This window comes from Indicator indicator, chromosome 21 (genome assembly GCF_027791375.1).
Source record: "Indicator indicator isolate 239-I01 chromosome 21, UM_Iind_1.1, whole genome shotgun sequence".
Taxonomy (NCBI): Eukaryota; Metazoa; Chordata; class Aves; order Piciformes; family Indicatoridae; genus Indicator; species Indicator indicator.
Window position 1 is genome coordinate 811,450 of NC_072030.1, and position 16,879 is coordinate 828,328.

The window sequence follows — 16,879 nt, forward strand, 5'->3', positions numbered from 1 at the left end:
CTGCTCCTGCAAGGTGGTGCCAGCTGTGCCTCCTGCAGTTTTAGAGCTCCCTTCATTCTTTGGTGTCCCAGGTGGGCAGCCACTGCATTTTCCTTGGAATGAGGATTAGCAAAACTCTGGCCAGGAACCCCTGACAGTGCCCTCTGCAGCCAGGGGAACATCTTCTGGGCTTGCTGGACACCTAATGCCTTAACTAAGAGCTGCACCTGACATGCTGCAGTCAGGAGCTCACCAAAGCAAACCTGACTGAGCTGGAATGAGCAGAGCCTGGAGCACCTCCCCTGCAGGGCCAGGCTGGGAGAGTTGGGGCTGTGCAGCCTGGAGAAGGCTCCAGGGAGACCTCAGAGCAGCCTTCCACTACCTGAAGGGGCTTCAGGAGAGCTGGGGAGGGACTTCTGACAAGGGCTGGGAGTGCCAGGACAAGGGACAATGGTTTGAAACTAGAGCAGGGGAGGTTTAGGTTGGACATTAGGAAGTTCTTTACTGTGAGGCTGGTGGAACACAGGAGCAGGCTGCCCAGCGAGGTGCTGGAGGCCCCATCCCTGGAGACATTTGAGTTCAGGCTTGATGGGGTTCTGAGTCAGGTGCTCCAGTTGAGGATGTCTCTGCTGACTGCAAGGGGCTTGGGCTACATGACCTCTAGAAGTCCCTCCCAACCCATTATATGAGGTTGGACCTTGGAAGTCTTTTCCAGGTTTCCTGGTGACCTGATTCTATGTCAGCCAAGGGCTCAGCAGGATTGTAGCTCAGGAGTCTCCTATGGGTACTTCTCCTTTCTCATTTCCCAAGCACAAAACCAAAGCCTTTCATTGCTTGCAAAGACTTTAATGAAGTTCCTGCAGAACCACTGTGGCCAGAGCAAACTCCCTAACCCCCCTGGGCTGCTTCCCATGCAGGGAATGCAGCTCCTGCTTGGAGGAAGAGCCCTTTCCAAGGGACACCCACTGGAAGGGAGGCAGCTGCCCACCTGCTCAGCCCTTTCTCTGCTGCCTTGGCCACCACTGCCAAGAACTCTTCTAGGGAAGGGCAGGGGAGAGCTTCCCTTTAGCTCAGAAGAGTTTGGTTTTGTTGGGAGAGGCTGCTCCACAGGCCTGGCAAAAGCACCCCTGTGGGCAGCTCTCCTCCTGCCTCTGGAGAGCAGCTCTCTTTCAAGCCAGCCTAATCAACAGGATTAAAGAGGAGCTGAAGGGTAGAGACTCACTGCCAGAAGATGCCCAGGAACTGTTTATTTCCAGGACAGTAACACTGCAGTGAACATGTCCAACGCTCCCAGGAGCCTTGGGGTCAGCACATCCCAAGAGGCTCAGAAGGTTGAGCAGCTCCCCCCCAGGCACCCCCTCAGGGAATCCACAACCCTTTTTGGTACTAGCAAATTCTCTATTAAGTTAATTAGCTTTACATGGGGACAAAGGAGTTCAGCTTCAGATGAGGACATTGCTTTGATGGTGCTCTGCAGGCAGTCACCACTCAAGAAATGATCTTCACGTCGGGCTTGGACTCCTCCAGGGCTCTCAGCTCATCATCCACCTCAGAACTCCAGTAAATGTCATACAAACTACACTCAGACAGAGAGAAAAACCACACTGGGTTAGTGAGCATCCTCCCACCAAGAGAAGAGTGCACAGACAGCATCTTCCCAGCTGGGAGAAGATCCCCCAGGAAGGGCCTTCTCTGGGTGCCTTGCAATGTCCCTCCCCAGCACCACCTTCTCCTATGGACCAAAGCAGATCAGAACACTGAGGCCAGAGGAACAAGGAGTGCTTTGTGCCACACAGATGGCATTTGAGCCCTCCCTGGGGCACCAGTTGCCCTCAGCTGCCATTCCCAGGCAGCCCTCCCCGCAGCCCCCAGCTGGCTGGAGCTCACCACCTGCCAGGGGGAAGGCAAAGAGGCTCACAAACATCTCTCACATCAACTGCTGCACGCTGCAGCTGGGGCTCCTCAAGGCTTCACAGAGCTTCCTGACACCTTCATCTTCCAGGGAGTTGTAGCTCAGGTCCAGCTCAGTCAGGCACTGCTTGGTGGCCATGACAGTGGCCAGGCTTGCACAGCAGGCTGCAGTCAGGTCACAGTTCCCCAGCCTGAGGGGGTGGATGGAGAGGTCAGCACAGCAGCTGATGGCTCCAGAGACCAGCACACACTGGGCCAGCAGGAGCACACATCCCCAGCCCCAGCAAGGACTAGACACCCTTGATACTGGCACCTCCCAGACCTCATCAGGGGCTGGCCGGGGAGAAGGGGGAGAAGGGGAAGGAGAAACTCTGAAATGTTCGCAGTGTGGGTATTATGAACGTTCCCATAGAATCATAGAATCAGTCAGGGTTGGAAGGGACCACAAGGCTCAGCCAGTTCCAACCCCCCTGCCATGGGCAGGGACACCTCACACTACAGCAGGCTGGCCAGAGCCTCATCCAGCCTGGCCTTAAACACCTCCAGGGATGGGACCTCAACCACCTCCCTGGACAACCCATTCCAGGCTCTCACCACACACATGGGGAAGAACTTCTTCCTCATGTCCAGTCTGAATCTCCCCACTTCCAGCTTTATTCCATTCCCCCCAGTTCTATCACTCCCTGAAATCCTAAAAAGTCCTTCCCCAGCTTTCTTGTAGCCCCCTTCAGATCCTGGAATGCCTCTTCGGTCTAACTGCCCAGAAATCATCTCTCAAGCTTATTATCTGAGCCTTGCAACCATTTCTCTGGAAAGGGAGACTGAGGCCTCTCAGCTGAGAGCCCAGCAGCTCTCAGCAAACAGCTTTCTGGGCAGAGACTTCAGCACTTCCTGAGGTCTCCCCCAGCTGACCTGCCTGTGGCTCTCAGGCAGAGGAGCCCAGCTCCAGCTGGTGTCACAGGGTGTGGAGGGCACAAGCATGGTGCCCCAGGCAGCACTGCAGCCACAGCACTGCAGAGCTTGCTGCCTGCCCACGGAGGAGCAGGAGCCCAGAAGCACAGGGCTGGAGGGGATGGTCCAGCTGGCCTCCTGCTGGTGAGGCTCCACCAGTGCTCCTGCTGGCACCCACAGAGGCTGTGGAGAGCAGGAGGTGGCAGGGGAAGCCAGGCAGGCTGGGCACTGGGGATGGCAGGCATGAGAACCAGCACAGCAGACCTGCACTCTTGTGTCCCACCTGAGAGACTTCACAGGAGGGCACAGGAAGCTGTGAGCAGCTCACAGAACAAAAAGCAAGACCCCCCCAGCCTGTCCTTTAGGGCCTGAAGGTCCACTGCCCTGTGAGCTTCCAGCTGTGCACTGGGAGAGCAGCTGTGAGGGCGCCATGGCACTGGTGGCAGCCTGTACCTGCAAGGGACCAGGACTGACAACCTATGGAAGCTCCTGAGTCTGACTTGCCAGGGGGTGAATTCACAGAGCCACAGAACTGTTTCAGCTGGAGAAGACCACTGAGTCATAGCATCATACAATCAGTCAGGGTTGGAAGGGACCACAAGGCTCAGCCAGTTCCAACCCCCCTGCCATGGCCAGGGACACCTCACACTGGATCAGGCTGGCCAGAGCCTCATCCAGCCTGGCCTTAAACACCTCCAGGGCTGGGGCCTCAACCACCTCCCTGGACAACCCATTCCAGGCTCTCACCACTCTCATGGGGAAGAACTTCTTCCTCACATCCAGTCTGAATCTCCCCACTTCCAGCTTTCTTCCATCCCCCTAGTCCTGTCACTCCCTGAGATCCTCAAAAGTCCCTCCCCAGCTTTCTTGCAGGCCCCCTTCAGATACTGGAAGGCCACAAGAAGGTCACCTTGGAGCCTTCTCTTCTCCAGACTGAACAGTTCTCTCAGTCTGTCCTCGTAGCAGAGCAGCTCCAGCCCTCTGCTCATCCTCATGGCCCTTCTCTGGACACCTTCCAGCATGTCCATAGCCCTCTTGTCATAGGGGCAACCATCAGCCAACCACCACCATGGCCACCAAACCCTGTGCCCAAGGGCCAGGTCTCACTGAGCAGAAAATCCCCAGGCCACCACTCACTGCCACCCCCTGCCCCTGCACACTGCTCTGGGAAGGGCTCCAGAGCAAGAGGAGAGGAGCCCTGGGGGTGCAGAGCTCACCAGAGGGACTGGAGGCTGCAGTTGGGGTGCAGCAGCCCCTGGCACAACAGCTCCACGCCGGCGTCTCCCAGCTTGTTCTCGCCCATGTGCAGGACCTTCAGGTGCTTGTTGACACTGAGAGCAGAGCTGAGGGCCTTGCAGCAGGCAGTGGTGAGCCCACACTCCCTGATCCTGCAAGGCAAAGGAGACACAAGGGCTTGATGGGGGACCCCCAGAGCAGCAGGCAGCGCTCACTGCTTCACAGGAGCACCCCCAAGAGCAGGGAGGGAGGAACCAAACCTTCCTACAGTCCCACCTCCTTCACCCCTGTCTGCCCCACCCTGCCCATGCAGCACCTCTCCCACTCTGCATTTGGGATGTCCGCCTCCAGGGAAAGGCACCTGCCCACGAACCACTGAACCACAGAATGGGTTGGGTTGGAAGGGAGCTCAAAGCTCATCCAGCCCCAACCCCCTGCCATGGGCAGGGACACCTCCCACCAGCACAGCTTGCTCAGGGCCTCACCCAGCCTGGTCCTGAACACCTCCAGGCAGGAGGCAGCCACAGCCTCCCTGAGCAACCTGTGCCAGTCTCTCCCCACCCTCACTCTCAACAATTTCTTCCTCCTCTCCACTCTCAATCTCCCCTCTCCCAGCTCCAAGCCATTCTCCCTCATCCTGGCACTCCCAGCCCTTGGCCAAAGTCCCTCCCCAGCTCTCCTGGAGCCCTTTCAGGTACTGGAAGCTGCTCTGAGGTCTCCCTGGAGCCTTCTCTTCTCCAGCCTGAACAGCCCCAACTCTCCCAGCCTGGCCCCACAGGGGAGGTTCTGCAGCCTCTGATCATCTTGGTGAACCTCATTTCACCTCCATCTGTTTTCACTGAGGTCTGCACAGAAGGCAGCAGGCTGAGACCTGCCAGCAGCTCACCACAGCTCCTGGAGTTTGGATCTGGGATCCTTGAGTGCCTGGCACAGCATTTCCATGCCCGAGTCCCTCAGGTTGTTGTCTATCAGGCTGATCTCTGCCAGGCTCTCTTTGGTGCTGATGAGTCTGGAGAGATCTTTACAGCTGGCACTTGTGAGGTCACAGTCCCACAGCCTGGAGGGGAGAACAAAGGAGAGGACACAGATCAGAAACCAGAGCCCTGCTGCAGCATTCTGAATTTCTGCTCACACCTCCTCCTGTCCCTCACAAACCTCAGCCATGCATCCCGCACCCAGCTGTCTCCTCGCTGCCCCACCTGTCCCAGCCTGCAGCACAAAAACCCAGCAGGAACACACAGTCCCAGCAGGCAGAGAGCTCCACAGGCAGGCAGGACCCTGCCAGCAGCAGTTTCCGTTCAGCCTCCCAGCAGAGGTTGATCCAAGCCCATTTCACTGTGCTCTGACTCATTCCTGGTGTGCTCCACCCAGCTCTGAGAGCACCAATCCAGGCTGGGCAGGGACTGGCTGGAGAGCAGCCCTGAAGGAAAGGCCTTGGGGGTGCTGGGGGAGGAGAAGCTCCCCAGGAGCCAGCAGTGAGCACTTGCAGCCCAGAGAGCCAAGCAGAGCCTGGGCTGCAGCAAGAGAAGTGTGGCCAGCAGGGCCAGGGAGGGGATTCTCCCCCTCTGCTCCACTCTGCTGAGACCACTCCTGGAGCTCTGGGTCCAGTTCTGGAGCCTCTGTTCCAGGAAGGATCTGGAGGTGCTGGAAGGTGTCCAGAGAAGGGCCACGAGGAGGAGCAGAGGGCTGGAGCTGCTCTGCTCTGGAGACAGCCTGAGAGAGTTGGGGTTGTGCAGGCTGGAGAGGAGAAGGCTCCCAGGAGACCTTCTGGTGGCCTTCCAGGATCTGAAGGGGGCTACAAGAAAGCTGGGGAGGGACTTTTGAGGGTGTCAGGGAGGGATAGGACTGGGGGGAATGGAGCAAAACTAGAAGTGGGGAGATTGAGATTGGATGTTAGGAAGAAGTTGTTCCCCATGAGGGTGGTGAGAGACTGGCACAGGTTGCCCAGGGAGGTGGTGGAAGCCTCATCCCTGGAGGGTTTTGCAGCCAGGCTGGATGTGGCTGTGAGCAACCTGCTGTGGTGTGAGGTGTCCCTGCCCATGGCAGGGGGTTGGAACTGGCTGAGCCTTGAGGTCCCTTCCAGCCCTGACAATTCCATGATTCTATGACTGCAGCAGAGACATTCCTGCTCCAACTGAGGAACCCTCCCCTTAGGAACAAACCAGCAGCAGAAGGGAGACAGTCCCAAGCCTGCAAGCAGCCCCAGTCCCCCCTTACCACAGCTTCTGTATTCTGCAGCTGGGATGCATCAGGCCCTGGCACAGCAGGGCCAGCCCAGAGTCTCCAATCTTGTTGTCCCCCACGGAGAGGTCCACCAGGGCTGCCTTGCTGCAGAGGACAGCACTGATCTCCCTGCAGCTCTCACTGGTGATGCCACAGTTCTCCAGGCTGCAGGGAAAAGCACAGCTGGAGCTGCTCTGTGAGGCATCCCCAGAGCCCCCAGCTCCCACTGGGAAAGGTCTGGCTCCTCACTGCTCACCCAGCACCCCCAGTTCCCACTGGGAAGGATCTGGCTCTTCACTGCACACCCAGCACCCCCAGTCCCCTGGGAAGGATCTGGCTCCTCCCTGCACACCAGAGCAGCCCATCTGGGCACTGCTAGACCCTGCAAGGCTCAAAGAGCTCTGCCTGCAGTTTTGCTCCCTGCTTCTACTCTCTGACTCCCCCCTAAGCCCTTCAGGAGGCTTTTGCCCACCTAAGAGGCCCAATCCAGAGCTCTGAAGCAAAAGAGGGATCTGAATAAACACATTCAGCTGGCTGCTAACTCAGGGCCAAGAGCTGGAGCTCCTCTGCTCTGAGGTGGTGGTGAGCAGCCAGCCCAGCTTCTACCCTGGCAGCAGGGCTCAGCTCAGAACCACACTTTTTAAGGTAAAAGAAACAAACAACCAAACAAAACCCCACAAAACAAACTCCCCAACTGGACAGCTCCAGACATTGCCTTGCAGTTTCCAGAGCCACCAAACCCAAGCTCTGGCCTCAACTGTGGCATTCTTGGCAGCACTGGCTGCTGCCTCAGGGTGCAGTCAGGGACGAGCAGCACTTCCTTACTGGAGTAACTCAAGGTTGCAGCTTGCCTCCACCAGTCCCTGGCACAGCTGCTTGACAGCTGCATCCCCCAGGGTGTTGTTGCTCAGGCTCAGCTCCTTCAGGGTGGGCTTGCTCTGCAGAGCAGCGTTCAGAGCCTCCACGATGTCCGCCGTCAGTTCGCAGTATTCCAGCCTGCAGGAAGCACAGAAGTCCAGGGACAACCCAAACATCCTCACCACAGCCCCCCCCAGAAGCCAGGCAGCAGCTGTCTGCTAGGGCACAAACCCTGAGCTGTCAGGGACAGGCTGGTCTGGGCTCTGAGCAACCTGCTCTAGCTGCAGGGATCACAGATCACAGACGTTAGGGGTTGGAAGGGACCTCTGGAGATCTTCCAGTCCAACCCCTGCCAGAGCAGGACCAGAGAACCCAGCACAGGTCACAGGAACACATCAGACAGGGCTGGGAAGGCTCCAGAGAAGGAGACTCCACAACCTCTCTGGGCAGCCTGCTCCAGGGCTCTGGGACCCTCACAGTGCAGAAGTTCCTCCTCATGTTGAGGTGGAACCTCCTGTGCTGGAGTTTCCATCCATTGCCCCTTGGCCTATCCCAGGGCACAAGTGAGCAAAGGCTGTCCCTGTCCCCTCCCTCCTGACCCCCAGCCCTCAGCTATTGATAGACATTGATCAGATCCCCTTTCAGTCTTCTCTCCAGACTAAACAGTCCCAGGGCTCTCAGCCTCTCCTCCCCAGGCAGTCTCCAGTCCCTTCAGCATCCTTGGAGCCTCCCTTGGACTCTCTTCAGCAGATCCCTGTAGTAGTAATTGGACTGGAGGAGCTTTGAAGACTGAGCACTGGGGAGGCCACAGCTTGAGTGCTGGGTTCAGTTTTGGGCTCCTCACTCCCAGAAGGACACTGAGGAGCTGGAGCAGGTCCAGAGAAGGGCAACCAAGCTGGGGAAGGATCTGTGGAGGAGCAGCTGAGGGAGCTGGGGGTGTTCAGCCTGGAGAAGAAGAGGCTCAGGGCAGACCTTAGCACCATGCAGCAGGACTCAAAGGGTGGCTACAGGAGGATGGAGACTCCCTTGTGACAAGGAGTCCATGGGGCAGACAAGGGCTGGTGGGGACAAGTTACTGCTGGGGACATTCCCATTAGGCTGCAGAAGGAAATGTTTCCCATGAGCACAGCTGGACACTGGAATCATCTCCCAAGGGCAGCAGTGCTGGGTCCAGTTTTGGGCTCCTCACTCCAAGAAGGACATTGAGGAGCAGGTCCAGAGCAGGGCAACCAAGCTGGGGAAGGGTCTGGAGAACAGGGCTGGGGAGGAGCAGCTGAGGGAGCTGGGGGTGTTCAGCCTGGAGCAGAGGAGGCTGAGGGAGACCTCATTGCTCTCTACAGCTCCTGAGAGGAGGCTGCAGTCAGGTGGGGGTTGGGCTCTGCTCCCTAGTCTCAGGTGATGGAAGGAGAGGAACTGGCCTGAAATTGTGCCAGGGGAGGGTTAGGTTGGAGAGGAGGAAAAATTTCTTTACTGCAGGAGTGGTGAGGGCTTGGCAGAGGCTGCCCAGGGAGGTGGTGGAGTCCCCATGCCTGGAGGTGTTCTAGGAACCTGTGACCATGGCTCCTGGGGCCATGGTTTGGTGGCCATGATGGGGTTGGGTTGATGTTGGACTGGATGAGCTTGGAGGCCTCTTCCAACCCATTCTATAAGCATGGCCTGGCTGAGACCCAAAGAGCCCAGTGAGTACTTACTGCAGCTTCTGCAGCTTGCAGTTGGGGTTCATGATGCCCTGGCACAGCACCTTCACCCCAGCAGTCCCCAGCTTGTTGTCCCCCACGTGGAGCTCAGTCAGGGCGGGCTGGGCGCTGAGCACCGAGCGCAGGGTCTCACAGCTGGCACTGGTCAGGTTGCAGTTCTGCAGCCTGAGGGAGAGAGACAACCAGGGTGAGGCACATGCCCCACTGCAGTGAGGGGAGAGACTCTTCAGAGAGCTGCTTCTGCTGAGGTCTAAGCTGAGGGCACCCACAGCAGCTTGCCCAGCAGCACAATGCCCAGGGGGGGTTGGAAGCTCTCCACACAAGGAGACTCCACAACCTCTCTGGGCAGCCTGCTCCAGGCCTCCAGCACCCTCACACCAAACAACTTTCTCCTCCTGCTCACATGGAACCTCCTGGCTGCCAGTTTGTGCCCCTTGTCCTGTCCCTGGGCACCACTGAGCAGAGTCTGGCCCCAGCCTCTTGCCCCCCACAGCTCCTTTAGCTCTTGCTGAGCATTGCTCAGCTCCCCTCTGGGGCTGCTCTTCTGCAGGCTCTCAGCCCCAGGGCTCTCAGCCTTTGCTCCTCACACAGCTGCCCCAGGCCCCTCAGCAGCTTTGCAGCCCTTCCTCATCTGCAATTCTAGGATGTAGAAAGAAACTAAGCTGCAGCTGAAATCAATCCAAAGGCTTCATCAGGGTCACATCTCCCACCACAAAGGAGCCAACTGCCCAATGTGCAGATCAATAGAGCTTCTCAAGCATGTTTGGGTAGAACTTCCTGGGTTCCAGTCTGTGCCCCTCACCCTCTGTCCAGTCCCTGGGCACCACTGACAGGAGTCTGACCCCAGACTCTTGCCCCCCACCCTTTAGCTTTTGCTGAGCACAGATTGCTGAAGGATCAGCATGGAGCTTAGACCACCACACAGCAGAGCAGGAGCATGTCAGAGGAGGACAAGCAGTAGAGCTTTACCATAACTTCTGGAGGCTGCAGCTTGGCATCAGCAACCCTTTGCAGAGGTACTCAATGCCTGCATCTCCCAGCTCGTTGTTGTTCAGCTTCAGCTCTGTCAGGGAGGGGTTCACATGGATGATGGAGGAGAGGTCCTTGCAGTTACTGCTGGAGAGGTTGCAGTCATCCAGCCTGCAAGAGGAGGAGAGAAGCACTTCAGTCCCCAGGGCTGCTCTGTTCTTCCTGGCTGGCTGGAGGAGGCTGAGGGAGACCTCATTGCTCTCTGCAGCTCCCTGAAAGGAGGCTACAGTCAGTGGGGGCTGGGCTCTTCCCCTCACTCTCAGGGGATAGAATGAGAGGAACTGGCCTGAAATTGTGCCAGGGGAGGGGTAGGTTGGAGAGCAGGAGTGGTCAGGGATTGGCAGAGGCTGCCCAGGGAGGTGGTGGAGTCCCCATGCCTGGAGGTGTTCCAGAAAGCTGTGGCCATGGCTCCTGGGCCATGGTGGGGTTGGGTAGAAGCTTGTGCTGGATGATCTCAGAGGCCTTTTCCACCTCAAACAACTCTGATTCTATGATTCCCACCACAGCAAGGTTGATGGTTTACTCCTCTGCAGCCCCTGGCGATACCTCCATGAGCAGGTCCATGGCTTGTTGGCTGCTGTATGACCCAAACCATGACCATGCTGCCTCTGCAGGGCTGGGGTACAGGAGGGGCTTCCAGCTTCCCCAGCCACACCCCCCCTCTGTGCTGCACATGACTCAAGTCACCCCTCCATGGCTGGGCTTCAGCTGCAGGATGCAGCTTCAGTTAAACACTGACAGCTCCAGACTCCCTGATTCTTGCCAGTGAGGGTGGGGAGAGACTGGCACAGGTTGCCCAGGGAGGCTGTGGCTGCCTCCTGCCTGGAGGTGTCCAGGCCAGGCTGGGTGAGGCCCTGAGCAAGCTGGGCTGGTGGGAGGTGTCCCTGCCCATGGCAGGGGGTTGGGGCTGGATGAGCTTTGGGGTCCCTTCCAACCCAACCCATTCTGTCAGTCTGTGATGTCTGAAGCCACAGGTAAGCAGAGGGCAGCTGAGAGGCTGCTGGACTGGTTCTGCACCCAGAGCAGCCAGCCTGGGTTTCCAGCCAGCAGGCTGGGCTTGTTTGGGTGACTCATGCTGGCCTGCTCCAGCCCTCTGCCAGTCTGCAGCATGGCAGTGACTTCTCCCACCACACATGTTGGGGAGCAGAACTGGAAGGAGAGTCAAGGGAAGGATCAGGAGCCCAGAAGAGGCATGAGGTGTGCAGAGAAGCAGAGAAGACCTGGAGCAAAAGGAAGGAGTCATGTAAAAGCCTACAGACACAGCTAGGACTGCAAAATTTGCCTGGACACTTGTCCTTAGGCAACACTATGAAAGCTGAGGTTCCAGGAGGCTTCTTCCCTGCCTCTGGCAAGCAGGCTTGGGATGGTGCTCAACAATCACCAGCAGCTGCTCTCTACAACCACTCAAAAGGAGGCTGGAGCCAGGTGGCGGCTGGGCTCTTCTCCCTTGTAAGGAGTAACAGGATGAGAGGAAATGGCCTCAAGTTGCCCCAGGGGAGGTTTAGGTTGGACAGGAGAAGAAACTTCTTGACTGAAAGGGTTCTCCAAGCCTGGCACAGGCTGCCCAGGGAGGTGGCTGTGTCCCCATCCCTGCAGATGTTGAAAAGAGGCAGAGATGTGGTGCTGAGGGCCAGGGTTTAGCTCCAGCCTGGGCAGAGTGTGTCGGAAGGAAAAATTAAAAAGACAGTTTCAAACCATCACACAGAGTTAGAGAATGCTTGGGCTGGGTGCTCTGGAAGGGCTTTGCCAACAGAAATGACTCTGTGGTTCTCTGCCAATCCCTGCCACGGCCACTCTCAGCCCTGTTTCATCCCAGGAGATGTTCATCCTACTGCCTGCTGCCATCCAAGGCAGCCCTTGAGAGGTCAAGTCAGGCATGTGAAGCTTTCCTACAAAAAGGAAGGAAGTCACCTTCAGCCCACATGATAGTGTGCAGCCCACTGCTGGCTTCATGTGGCACATCCTCTCCTGCCCAAGAGAGATGCTGCTGGCCCCGGGATGTGATTTCTCAAGCAGAGAGTGGGAAGAGTGCAGGAGCAGCTCTTCTGAAGCCTGTCCCACAGCTGGAGGAGATGGTTCCCACACACTGCCTGGCTCAGCACACGTGGCAGGGACACTCCAAATCCCAGTGGAGAATTAGCAGCTGACGGCAGGCGGCTTGTGTGTAGTTGTGGTATAGAATAACCACACAGCCATAGAATGGCTCAGGTTGGAAGGGACCTTAAAGATCAGCTGCTCCCACCCCTGCCACGGGCAGGGACACCTCCCACCAGCACAGCTTGCTCAGGGCCTCATCCAGCCTGGTCCTGAACACCTCCAGGCAGGAGGCAGCCACAGCCTCCCTGGGCAACCTGTGCCAGTCTCTCCCCACCCTCACTTTCATTTCTTCCTCATCTCCACTCTCAATCTCCCCTCTCCCATCTCCAAGCCATTGTCCCTCATCCTGGCACTCCCAGCCCTTGGCCAAAGTCCCTCCCCATCTCTCCTGGAGCCCCTTCAGGTACTGGAAGCTGCTCTGAGGTCTCCCTGGAGCCTTCTCTTCTCCAGGCTGAACAGCCCCAACTCTCCCAGCCTGGCCCCATAGGGGAGGTTCTGCAGCCTCTGCTCATCTTGGTGGCCTCCTCTGGACCCTCTGCAGCAGCTCCAGGTCCCTCTTGTGCTGGAGGCCCCAGCAGTGGAGGCAGTGCTGCAGGTGGGGTGTGAGCAGAGCAGAGCAGAGGGGCAGAATCCCCTCCCTGTGCTGCTGCTCTCCCTGCTCTGGATGCAGCTCAGCACACAGCTGCCTGCTGGGCTGCCAGGGACCATTGCTGGCTCCTGGGCAGTTTGTCACCACCTGACACCCCCAAGGCCGCCTCCTTAGTAAGCTCAGCTATAGCTGAAAACACTTTGCAAGAGTCTGGGGTTTTAAATTAACTTTCTGGATCAAAACAAGTAGAAGGCTCCCAGGAGACCTTCTGGTGGCCTTCCAGGATCTGAAGGGGGCTCCAAGAAAGCTGGCGAGGGACTTTTGAGGGTGTCAGGGAGTGACAGGACTGGGGGGAATGGAGCAAAACTAGAAGTGGGGAGATTGAGATTGGATGTCAGGAAGTTGTTCCCCAGGAGGGTGGTGAGAGACTGGCACAGGTTGCCCAGGGAGGTGGTGGAAGCCTCATCCCTGGAGGGTTTTGCAGCCAGGCTGGATGTGGCTGTGAGCAACCTGCTGTGGTGTGAGGTGTCCCTGCCCATGGCAGGGAGGTTGGGACTGGATGATCTTTGGGGTCCCTTCCAGCCCTGACAGTTCTGTGATTCTGTGATTCCATGATTCCTGTTCCTGTGCAACTTCCACATCACAAGTCAAAGGTTCTGCAGCTGGGAAACACAGAAGAGAATCACAAAGAGCTGTGAGTGAGTAGAGAGGACAGAGAAGCGGTTAGCACCTGATGGTTTTGCAGGATTTCATGGTGGACAGAAGTTCAGCCCATCTGCTTGGGCTCATCTCCTCACACTGGATGTCCAGCTCCATTCTGACAGCTGAGCTAAGATCTGAAAATGAAAGGAAATTTGAGAAATCAGAGTGAGATTTTTTTTTGTCACTGAAGCAACAATTCTTATTTCCTCCTCCCCTTCCCCTCAGCTCTGGGTTCCACCATGCAAAGGGGACAGGCAGTGCTCTTCCACCAAGTGCCTGCTGCCAGCACCAGCAGAAGCCAGCAGTGAGGGAGTGTCTGGGACCTGGCAAGGCTACCTCTGATGGACATGGCAAGAGCTTGGTGTCTGAAGGCTGCTCCTGCAAGAGGGAGGTGCTCTGGAGACATTCCAAACACACCTGGATGTGGTCCTGTCTGACCTGCTCTAGGTGATGCTGTCCCTGCTCTGGCAGGGGGCTTGGACTCAATGAGCTCCAGAGGTCCCTTCCAGTCCCTGTGTGGTTCTCTCTCCAAGGCAGTTCAACCAGAGTGAGCTGTCCAGAGGCACTGCTGCCGCTCTCACTGCCACACCACTGAGCCACAGCTGCTGCCTGGGGCACACCTGAGGGACTGTGGGACCTGAGGAGGCCACAAAGCTGATCCAAGGGCTGGAGCAGCTCTGCTGTGAGCACAGGCTGAGGGAGCTGGGGGTGTGCAGCCTGCACAAGAGAAGGCTCCAGGGGGACCTGAGAGCTGCCTGCCAGGACCTGAAGGGATCCTGCAGGAAGGCTGCAGAGAGACTTTTGCTGAGGGTGTCTGGAGCCAGGCCAAGGGGGAATGGTTTGAAGCTGAGGCAGAGCAGGGTTAGACTGGACCTGAGGAAGAAGTTCTTCAGTGGGAGAGTGGTGAGACTCTGGCACAGGTTGCCCAGGGTGGCTGTGGCTGCCTCCTGCCTGGAGGTGTTCAAGGCCAGGCTGGATGAGGCCTTGAGCAAGCTGGGCTGGTGGGAGGTGTCCCTGCCCATGGCAGGGGCAGTGGAGTAGATGGTCTCTGAGGTCCCTCCTAACCTGAGCCATCCCCTGATTGACTGACTGCAGCCACACTTACAATGTGTGTGTTTTAAGAGGATGAGGGTGAGTGAGGAAGATGAGCACCAGGACTGCCTGAATTCAGGTCAGGTATCCTGCTGGGAATGAATCTCTACCCAAGAGGTGGATCCTAGGTGGGTTGGAGAAGTGTCCCTCAGAGTTTGCCATCCAAGCTTTGAAGGTCACTCTGCTTGGGAAGCCCAAGCCCAGAGGAGTTGGTGAGCAGGGATTATTTTGCTCTGCAGCCAAGCTGCATTTCCAGACTGCTGCAAGCACAGCCCCTGGCAGAGCAGCTCCAGCTGAACATAGCCAGCAGCGTGGCAAGGAGGGAGGCTGAGCTCTGGGCACAAGGGCTGGTGCTAAAGGCAGCCCTCCAGCCAGTGACAAAGCCCAGGCTGTGTCTTGGCTTTGCCATGACTCAGACTTCAGTCTGTACTAAAAGAATCTCCTGAGCTATCCCATCAGGAATGTGAGCAGCCCAAACCCCACCAGCCCTCACTGCCTGCAGCTCCTCACCGGCACCCGGGGCACCCACCTCCTGCTGCCATCCCACCCAGCCCGACCCAAACAGGCCCTGCACAGGGCTGGGCTCAGCCTCAGGGTGAGACCAACCAGTGCCAACCCAAACCAGCAGCAACAAGGGTGAGACCAACCAGTGCCAACCCAAACCAGCAGGAACAAGGTTGAGACCAACCAGTGCTAACCCAAACCAGCAGGAACAAGGGTGAGACCAACCAGTGCTAACCCAAACCAGCAGGAGCAAGGTTGAGACCAACCAGTGCTAACCCAAACCAGCAGGAGCAAGTAAGAAGGGGGCAGAGGCACCAGCTGCATCACTCAGCAAACCGCTGCCCATGCTGCCCATGCGTTTTGCCCTCTTTCACCTCCCTCTGATCCCCCAAAGGGTTTTTCCTCCACGTCCCCAGCCCCGCAGCCTCCTGCAAGCTGAGGGACAGTCTCGTTTCGGGGTAACTGGCCCCGGCTCGGTCCTCCCAACGCCCTGGCTGCCGTTCCTCTCCCGGTGCCCACTGCCCACCCAGTGCACCGCTGTTACCGCCGGAACCCGCCGGGCTGCCTCTGCCCGGCGCCGCTGCTCGTCCCACGCTCCGCCCGCCGCCGCCACCGCGCAGCCGCCGCCGCCCCAGGCCCGCCCCGGTTCTTCCCCGCCCTGTCTCCTCCCCGCGGGAAGGGCAGGATCTGGCCCCTTCCCTCTTCCGCTCCCCTGCTTTCCCTTCCCCCCCTCCCCCCGCCTTGTTTTTTTCCTCCTTTTCTCCTTTCTCGTCGCTTTTCTTCCTTTTTTCCCCCATCTCTTCCCTCTCTCCCCTTTTTCCTGTCACTGTCCTGTCCTTTCCCGTCTCTTTCTTACTTTTCCTTCTGTTTCAGACTTCTTTCTGCTTCCCTTTTCCCTACCTTCCTATTTCCCTCTTTGCATTTTTTGTCCTCCCTTGGTTTTCCCTTTCATCTCTTTTCCTTCTCTTTTTCCTCCTTTCCCCTTTCCCAGTCATCTGTTTCCTCCATATCCTCTTCCCTTTTTCCCAGGGTTTTCCTCACTTCCTTATTTTCTTCTTTTCCCCTTCTCACCTTCCAGTTCTTTTTCCTGTGCTTTGCCACTTCCCTCTTTTTCCTCCTGTCCTTTTCCCTGAGTTTTTTCCCCTTTCTTCCCTTTCTCTTCCCTTCTTCCCTTTTCTCTCTTCCTTCCCTTTTTCCTGTACTCTGACCACTTCCCTCTTTTTCTTTCCTCCTTCCCCCTTCTTTTCCCCTTTCCTCTTTTGCCCTCTTCTTCCTCTTTTTCCCTTTCCCTCCCTTCCTATTGCCTTCCTTTCCCTCTTCTTTCTCTATTTCTCCCCTTTTTCATCTTCTCCCCACTTCTCTCTTTTCCTTCTCTTTTTCCTCCCTTTCCTTCCCCCCCCCCCCACACCCCCTTCCTGCTGCCCCCTTTTCCTACCCACCTCAATCATCCGTCAGAGCAGGAGCAGTGGGATACGTGGGAGACAGGACTGGAAAGGGGAAATGGCAGTAGCAAGGGGATGCACAAGGGGTAGGAGGATCCAAGTTAGATGGGGATGTGTCCCACCGGGCTGGGAGGACAACATCTGCCCCAAGGAGGGCCACGGAGCTTGCTGGGGACACATGCGACTCACCCGGGGAAGAGTCAACAGCAGCGAGTGCTTGACCAGGGAAGACAGAACCCACCTCGAACTTCCCTAGGGATGTTAAAACTGGGAACAACACCAACAAAACTCCATCCCTCAGGAATCTGCCTGACTTCCAGCTTGCCAGGCGGCTCCGTACAGGACCCTGGGGTGCTACCCAGTGAGGTGGGAGATGCCCAACCTCTGGTCAGGGTTGTTTGGGGCTCCGAGGAACCTGCTCTAAGTTGTCCCTGCTGAATACGGCGAAGTCGGACTCGGTGAGCCTTAAACGTCCCTTCCAGCCCAGCCTCGTCTCGGTTCTCTGCCCCTCTGTGCCCACCCCGCCGCTCTCGGCAGCGCTGCCCATGACTCACCTCCCCGGGCGCAAC

The 16,879-nt window shown here is 57.6% G+C and overlaps 1 protein-coding gene across 1 annotated transcript; it reads right to left on the reverse strand.

Moving 5' to 3' along the window:
* Positions 1-842: 842 nt before the first annotated feature.
* On the reverse strand, positions 843-16,879 carry RNH1 (ribonuclease/angiogenin inhibitor 1). Its single transcript, XM_054390512.1, has 10 exons — positions 16,865-16,879; positions 13,301-13,406; positions 9,825-9,995; positions 8,850-9,020; positions 7,126-7,296; positions 6,295-6,465; positions 4,964-5,134; positions 4,059-4,229; positions 1,911-2,081; positions 843-1,555 (listed from the first exon to the last, which is right to left on the reverse strand). Exons 2-10 carry the CDS (start codon positions 13,384-13,386, stop codon positions 1,468-1,470), a joined length of 1,371 nt encoding a protein of 456 aa, XP_054246487.1. The 5' UTR covers positions 13,387-13,406; positions 16,865-16,879; the 3' UTR covers positions 843-1,467.